Consider the following 8,838-nt stretch of genomic DNA (forward strand, 5'->3'; position numbering starts at 1 on the left):
TACAGCCGTAGGAAGACAAAGTACACACTGGTGGTACTTAGGTTCGACAGGGAGAACACTTATGCCTGTGTGGTAGGAAAGCAGGGCAGCCTTCCAAGAGAGCACAGGGTGGGAACTACGAGTCTTCATAATAGCTCCAGAACTTGCTCATCACCGCTTCCACCACATTCTACTAGTCAGATCAAGTCACAACTAGCTAGAGTCAAGCAAGGGCTGGAGAAATAGACTCGACTTCTTGATGGGAAGAATGACAGTGCAGGATTGCAAAGACGAAGGGACGTCAGGAGGGCACTAACGACTCCTTCGAGATTTTCGCCAGTTGTTCCTGAGGCTAATGTAGTGAGAGGATCTCCTTGCTGTTCACACATGGAATTCTCAAAGCATCAGCGCTCTGTCCTGGTTGCTTCCTTCCCTGGAATGTGGAAATTTCCAGTGGTGATCGCATCTAGTTCAGAGAATTGCTGGGAAGATGAGGGACCGTGTATCTAAATAACCTATGAAGGTGCTTTCCACACAGTACCTCCTCCTGCTGCCTTGCTTTGTCTCATACTGTCAGCTGGTCTCCGTTACCATCATCACCATCCATGTCGTCTTGGGGACCATGAGAGGAGGCAGACACAGAACTGTAATGCAGGGTGTAGTGACTTCTCTCTGGTTGCCACGAGGACATCTTTCAGGTCCCCAGTAAACGCATCGTAAGTATTCCCAATTGAGGCCCATCCCAGCTGCCCTGCACACATTTCAGGAGGAATTGTACAGATTGTGGTTCAGAGTTGGAAATGCAGGGCCAGCATCTTGGGTCACCCCAGGCCCTTGGCTCTACTGACTGGGCTGTCCAGGCGGTTGAGGGTTTCATTGATCCCTCTGCATTCTCAAGACTCAAGGCCACCCACAGCCTGGGCTGCAAACGGCAGTGGCTCTGGGGCTCTGAGTCCCTGTGAAGCAAATGGCCACCAGGCTTGAGGAAACCAAGCATGAAGTAGACTGTGGAGTTGTGCTATAAAGGATGCTCAATGCTGTGGGTGTTCAGAGGCGGGAACGATTCTTCCACGTATGTGACAGGAAGTGCGTTGGGCCTTGAAGAATTGTCAAATTTGTACCATGAAAAATGGAGAGGGAAGAGTCCCAGTGGGACAGGTTGGGCCCAAAGGGAAGAGAGCGAATCACTGGTTTCTCTGGAGCTCCCTTCAGTTCCACGGTGGGGCCGAGTGGGAATGAGGCTGGGAAAGTAGATTCGTGCTGGACTGTGAAGGACTTCAAAAGATGAGTTTGTGGTTGGAGACTCCATGCTCAGGGCAGGGAGGCAACCAGGACACTATGTCATCCACAGCCCCAGAGTGGCTGTTCCATAGCCCTGGCACCCCAGTTTCTCTATAACTTTAACTGCGATTAATATTAATTTCCTTTATACTTAAAAGAAGAGTCACACTGCACATTCAGGAGGGTAGATGGAGGTATGACATTAGCCCAACAACAATAGGGTGCCTCCACTCTATAAAAGTCTCTGAGACCCTGGGCGTTGGAGACCAAGATGGTGGCACACCAGGTCAGTTGGTCTTGTGTTTCCTCTCCGAGGTAGACTGTGAGAACCGGTTCACACTGGGAGTGAATGGTCTTTGGGGAGAAACTTTTGCTCCTAGAATTCAGAGGAGCACAGACATCTTACCTGTGTCCTCTATTGAGGCTGCCAGCTTGCCGTCCTGGTGCCTTCTAGACTGTGAGCCCTTTAGGAAAATGTTATACCCCGCACTGGTGCTGAGCAGAGTGCCCGGTACATTGTGAGGTCTGGACACATGTTTGAATGGATGGATCAAGGGATAAATATGGCGGAGGGGAAGAGTTCAGAGGTTGCAAATGATACAGTCCAGGCTCAACCAGCCTTATGCACCAAAGCAAATATGTTAACTAATGTAACAAAAGCCCAGGATTCAGGGGTCTGGTTTCAACAACGTATGGCCCCAGCTATTCAGATGATGTCACTGGGAACACGTCCCTCTGTCTGCTCATCTTTCCTCTGTGCCCTTCATTCCCAGTCTGGCTCCCCCTGCATAGTGGCCCTCCTCCCTGTGCCCAAGCTCCGGGCTGCCATTCTCACAGCTCAGCAGCCTGAGAGGAAAGGGAACTGAGAATGGAGAATGGGTTCCCAGAGGAAGCAAAAAGCAACAGATGTCCACAATGATAGGCTTATAGAAAGACTGGATCCCATTGCTTTAAAACAGATCCATCACTGCCAGCCCTCCATGCTGTCTTCCTGCTTCGTTCAAGAAGATGGGAGTCCTGGACATCAGGTAGAGTAGACAGTAGGCAGCTCTGGTTGCCAGGCAGATGTGAGTTAGAATACTGACTCTGTCTCTTACCCACTGTGTGATCTCAAGCTAGTGACTTAACCTCTCTGAGCCTCGGTTCCCTCTTTCTCCCCAGGTAGACTGTAAACTCCATAAGGGCAGTTCCCTCCTTGTACTGTTTTATGACTTCCCCCGCAGTGCCTGCCAGCATGTGACCTGGCACAGTGGTGGGTACTTGATATTGTCAAATAAATCACCAATGGTTCAAGTTTGTTGTATGGAGAAAAGAAAAACCGTATATATGAAGCTCTAGTAAAATGCCAGGCACGTCGAGGGTGATGGATAAGTGATAGAGTTGACCATTCCATTCCTCTACAAAGGCAGTCCTGGTGAACAAAGAACAGAAATCGTTGAGACGGCTGGTGGAGAATTAGAAATGGAGACAGGCCGTTGAGGTGGTCATTTAGCTACCCTGGCCATTCATGGTTGTGGATGCGGCCAAGTGGAAATATCCCACACAGGGACTGAGTTCTTATTCCTCTTGTGTCTCCTCTGCAGCTGGAGCTCTCGAGCACCGCCGTCCTGCACCAGACGCGGCGGGACCAGGTCACAGACACGTGCCGCGCCAACAGCGCCGTGAGCCGCAAGCGGCGGGTGCTGACCCCCAACGACCTGAAGCACCTGGTGGTGGACGAGGACCACGAGCTCATCTACTGCTACGTGCCCAAGGTGGCCTGCACCAACTGGAAGCGGCTCATGATGGTCCTGACGGGGCGGGGCAAGTACAGCGACCCCATGGAGATCCCGGCCAGCGAGGCGCACGTCTCGGCCAATCTCAAGACCCTGAACCAGTACAGCATCCCAGAGATCAACCACCGCTTGAAAAGCTACATGAAGTTCCTGTTTGTCCGGGAGCCCTTCGAGAGGCTGGTGTCCGCCTACCGCAACAAGTTCACCCAGAAGTACAACACCTCCTTCCACAAGCGCTACGGCACCAAGATCATCAAGCGCCAGCGCAAGAACGCCACCCAGGAGGCGCTGCGCAAGGGCGACGACGTCAAGTTCGAGGAGTTCGTGGCCTATCTCATCGACCCGCACACGCAGCGCGAGGAGCCCTTCAACGAACACTGGCAAACCGTCTACTCCCTCTGCCACCCGTGCCACATCCACTACGACCTCGTGGGCAAGTACGAGACGCTGGAGGAGGACTCCAATTACGTCCTGCAGCTGGCGGGCGTGGGCAGCTACCTGAAGTTCCCCACCTACGCCAAGTCTACGAGAACTACTGACGAAATGACCACAGAGTTCTTCCAGAACATCAGCTCGGAGCACCAAACGCAGCTGTACGAAGTGTACAAACTCGATTTTTTAATGTTCAATTACTCGGTGCCGAGCTACCTGAAATTGGAATAAAGGGAGGGGTGGGGAGGGGGGAGTGGGGAGAGGGAGAGAGAATCATGCTTTTTAATTTAAGATTTTTATTTGTCGAAAAGAATTATATGGATATTGGGTTATTTTGTAAATTAATATTTCTTTGAGGATGATGCTGCGAGCAGCATAGGGGGAATTATTTAAAATCCTGAGTCAGGAAGGACGGCTGTCTCTGCAGGGGAATAGACGTGAATACTGCAACACTGTCTCAAAGGTTTCCTTGTGTTCTGGTGAATTCCATGAATTGTGCATCCCACAAATTCTAATTAATGTTATTTATAGTTATTTAAACATGGTCTCTGTATAGATTTCAGCGAGATTCTCATGTCTTTGCAGGAGAAATCTGTGTCTTGTTCTGTGCTTGCGACAGCTCATTTGGGGGCATTGAATGTTCTCTTTACTAACCGCTCCTAGAGTCACCACATGATAACAGCCACGTGATGGCTATTGATGCCACCAGGCTTGAAATTCTCTAGAAATAAATAGAAAGAGCACCTTGGCAAGGGACGAATTCCAAACCCATTTCAATCAACTCAAAAGTCCCTTGCACTAAAGAAATGTGATTTTTTTTTTTAACCCAAGAAGAGAGCTGATTATAGCCTTTTGTTCCCCCCACAAGAATTAGTAGTCTGATAGAATAGGCTTTTCTACAGAAATTTTTAACTGGCAGTGCCAGTTGTGATGAAGATGAAGTGGCTATTGCTTTATATCCAACACATATTTATTGAGCAACTACTATGTGCTAGGCCTACTTCTAGGCCCTGCGGATAGAGCATTGAACAAAACCAATAGTCTCGGCCCTCAAGAAGCTTTACACCGACAGAGTATCCAGCTCGACAGTTAGCAAACCCCTGATATTCATGGACTTACCATGAGGTTTGGACTGTTATGAACCACCCCAGAAGGTCCGTGACCCCTCCAGATTTGCATGTTTCTGTGGCCCAAATTTGAAAACCGCATGCTTGGAGCATGCCACTTGGTCAGTAATCCAAGCTCATTGCCCAACCCAAGAGATGACAAAAATACTCCTATCCCGTGCCCACTCCAGTTCATTGGTCATGTCTGCCTTTAAGCGCCCCCACCCCGCAACAGGTTTGCCAGGCGCCTCGCAGAAGAGTGCTGTGGTTGATTAGCGTGTCTGCCTTGGGTGAGGGAAGGGGAACTTGGCCTCGTTTTCCCAGTGCCTCCTCCTGTCACCTCCAGCGCAGCATCCACGTCTCCGTGTGGAAGTGTTGTTTTTACTCCTTGCCACGTCCCAGAGTGAGATGCTGGGGCAGAACGCCTGCATTCGGGGATTTGCAACCGTCTGGCCTTTCTACCCCTCGCGAAGGTCAGAGGCGGACTCTCAGTACACAAATGCTCATGCAGATCCCTCCCCAGTCCTCCAGAGGCCGAGAGACCATCGGCATCTTTGCAGCCACCACGCATGAGCAGCAAGGACAGTCTTCCGTGGTCCTAGTCTGTGCCCCTTTCCCCCGGGAGGCTAGAAACGTTCCATTTCCTGTTCCTTGCTAATTACTATCTGCGCATGCTCCTCATGTCCAGCCATTTCCGATGCCTCGGGCAAAGTTCGAGCCATATCCCTCTTACAGCTAGTGAATGAATTGGTAGCAGATACTGTATATAATAATAATAGTTCTAATAATAGGGGGTGGGGTGGGGTGTGGGTAAGTTTTTCTTTTTGTTTTGTTTTTCATGCAATATATAGCAAAAGGGGTGAGAAGAATATTCTCAACAAACGAAAAAATGAATAATTTATTCACAGAAACTATTAAAATTGTATTGTAAAAGTCCCAGCCAGCTGAGTGGGCAGCAGCTGCCACATCACACCGAGGAAATGCTTTTATTGAATGTGAGTGAGGTGTGCACTGGAGAGGGTGGTTTCAGCCACTTCTAAAATGTTGTGTCACTTCTTCCAAGCCCTGTCCCCTTTGTGAAGGGCGCGGCGACTGTACCTTTGATGGATAGAGATTTAGGCAATGTGTTTTACCAAGGAGAATGACAGACCTTGGCTGTCCCCGGAATTGAGAGTCTGGACCCTATTTCCACACAGGGGCCACTGTCCTCGGAAATGGGGCTTCTGCTAATGAAACAGGTTGTCCGGCATTCCCTAATACGCGCTCCACAGAACACAGGTTCTAGGGGATGCCACATGGATGTGATGCAAAATAAGGGTTTTGTGGTCCAATATCCTTAGCAAAGTGAAGTCAGTTTCCTTTCTGCAGGACTTTTCAGAGCCTTGAATGCATGCCGTGCATTGTGAATCCCCAAGAGCATCGAGTCAGTAGCGTTTCCCAAACTGCGTGAGCAGGATACTCTATTTTGCAGCTCATCTCACAGAGCTAGGGTTCCACAGCATCTATTTGGGTTTAGTTGATTTGCCACATCTGAGGTCTTCAAGGATAAAAACTATTTCCCCACCCCCCTCCTCCAAAAAGCAGTCAAAACAGCACCACGGTCTCCATCTGGTTTATAGCAACAGAGGTACTTTATCAAATGAATTCGACTTTTGCTTAAGTGCAATGGGTCTAATCCTGGATACTAGCACAGGCAATGATTCCACCCCTCCCGAAGGGAGTGGAGGAAAGTCTTGGGTGGTGTGGACAGAAGGAAGGAAGGGAGGGGTGGGCACAAGGCCACAGAGTGGTCCCCCCCAATCCTCAAGCCTTAGGTTGCTCAATGTGAGCAGAGGGAGCCCAGCCCTCGATGAGTGCTTCTTCAGTGCCACAGACTGGATCTGCTCACTCTGTGCGTTTTTTGGTTTTTAAATGGAAATTCACGTAGATGTCCTGAGTTTTGCGTTTCCGCCTCCATCTTTGATCGGTTGTGCGAGCTGGCTCGGTGCCGTGTGCAGATCGCCTTCTCTTGTCTGCCTTCTCTCTCAAGTGAGAAAGATTGTCCTTCGGGGACAACACATCCACCTGGGTCTGCAACGAGGCACTCTTTCTCCTCGTGTCTTGTTTTGTGTTCACATTTTATTTTCTGATGGCATAAAAACTTCTTTAAAAAAAATTGATTCAACTGTTTTGCAGAATGTAGAAAGTATTCTGTGTCCTTGGTTAAAAAGAATCCACGGGTGAAAATGTGCCTGGACAACAAATGTTTGTGTTTTTGCTTTTTGTTAAAGAAAACTCTTTGAAAACGCTTCCTATTGCATGCTCAGCTGGAGAAAAGTAAAGGCAGGTGTCCCATCTCCCAGCCGCTTTTCAAAGGTGCTGCTGTGTTTTCAAAACCAGGTACAGTGAGGGTGGTATTTACAAGGACACTCCTGCTTCACCTATCCCTTTGGTTGGAAAACTAGAATATTAACCACAGGGTTTGAATTCCTGCAGCTTCTCCAGAGCCCCCTCTGCCCTCCCAGCCGGTCTGGGAAGAAGGGCAGTTTGCTGACCCACCGTGTCTCAGGGGGACCTTCCTTCCTACCTGTTCACCAGGTGGGCTTCACCCTCCTGCTTGTTCAGGATCTGGATGCTACAGGAGGGCGCTGGAAACGTCAGTTGGACCAGTCCTCCTGGTGACAAAGGCATGGAAGCACAGAGATCTAGTCCCTGCTGGTGGAAAGTTCCCAGAACAGAAGCAAGTCCCTAGCACACTTAGCTGGTGGGGTCTGGACCAGTGCTGAGGTACTGACTACAGAAGTCCCTGCTGTAACCTGGCAAGACGCCGAGGGACTCTGTTCCCGGTGGGCGGTGCTCAGAGCATCTCTCTCAGCCCCATCCTCCCTGACACACACACGCAATCTAAGCCGCCCCGCTCTGTGCAATCGTGGTGACCAGACCCCTTCCTTGCCCACCCTTATGTCAGCAGGACTGACCCGATCGCTGCCCCAAGCTGCCACAACCAGCCTTTCCTCCAGCCTTTTCCCATCTCAACCAACTGCCCCCTCTGAACAGGCAATAGACCTTCTACAGACAGCTTGACTCTTGGCCGTTGGCGGGAGAATTTCGGTCCGCTACTCTTTGTCTGGTACAGAAGGGGCTGCCCGTACTGTTTTCTTGTAAGCGGGCTCAGTAAGGCGTATGGACATATAATTTAACATCTTGGTGGAGTGTGATTTTCTTTTTTTACATATTTGTATGCAGCAGAGGGCTTGTCGTCGAAAACTCTCCCTGTATCTTACTGTACCGTTCAAGAAAGCTGAATTCCACATTGCCAACAAAAGCGTGAAATGTTCATGAACCTTCCTCCAGGAAAAGCCATTCAAGCCTGATTATTTTTCTAAGTAACTTCAATTAAATTGAAGAAAAAAAGAAGCTTCTCTCTGTGTATCGTTTGTTCATGGCTCATTAACAAAAGACTGTAGGGACGGGGGCGGGGGCGGGGGCCATGTTTCTTAGCACGTGGGGGGCCCTGCTCGTGTGTATCAAAGGATGAAGAGGGAAAGATGGAGACACAGACCCCATTGGCAGTCTTGGCCATGGGGAAGACCGCTATAGGCCTGAACCCTTTCTGTTTCGTGGATGAATGGAAGCTTTCTTCGTTCCTGTTTTGTCTGTAAACTCTTTGTAGAGTGACGCATTAGAAGGCTCCCCATAATCCTGGAGGCCTACCACCCGTGTGAAAAATCAGGAAACAGAGGCTCTGAAAGGTTAAACAGCTTTGGTGACAGAGCCGGTATCCAAACCCGGATTGATGTGCCTTCAGAACCCCATGCTCATGGCACTAACTAAGGGTTATTGAGAGAAATAACCCTTCTCTCAATGTCTATCCACAGTCTAGAAGTTCCAGGCTTGTCCTTCAAGCTCCAGCTTTCCGATTCCAAACCGTTCCTTTCCCAATGCCCCATATAGCTTCTTTCAGCTCCACTGATGGACATTTTTTAGCTTTATTGGTAAAAATGATTTATTTATTTATACTTTGCCAAAGAAGAAATATCCAAAGTTGTTTATTTTGTTGTATCCTAATTTCTTTAAATGTATTATCTAAACATTTTAACATGAGAATATTGGATTAGAAAATATATTTCATTTTCAACCATGCCAGATATGGTTTATAATATGTCCACTCACCAGCTGGTTCTCACCACCAGTGGCCTGGCTCCCACCCATTCCTGGTGTCGTCACTGTCCTTGCTCTGGCCCCATCTGGTTAGGAAGTGTCCAGACCATGGAGCTTAGTAGTCT

General features: G+C 49.1%; 1 protein-coding gene across 2 annotated transcripts in view; it reads left to right on the forward strand.

Annotated features, from left to right (window-relative positions):
• CHST11 (carbohydrate sulfotransferase 11) overlaps positions 1 to 7,969 on the forward strand; it is a 255,102-nt gene extending 247,133 nt beyond the window's left edge. For both annotated transcript variants that reach the window (XM_001498399.7, XM_005606558.4), the window contains exon 3: positions 2,844 to 7,969. In XM_001498399.7, coding sequence (XP_001498449.3) covers positions 2,844 to 3,698 — 855 coding nt within the window. In that variant the 3' untranslated portion in view covers positions 3,699 to 7,969. The remainder of the gene's footprint in view (positions 1 to 2,843) is intronic.
• The last annotated feature ends 869 nt before the right edge of the window (positions 7,970 to 8,838 follow it).

This window comes from Equus caballus, chromosome 28 (assembly GCF_041296265.1).
Source record: "Equus caballus isolate H_3958 breed thoroughbred chromosome 28, TB-T2T, whole genome shotgun sequence".
NCBI lineage: Eukaryota > Metazoa > Chordata > Mammalia > Perissodactyla > Equidae > Equus > Equus caballus.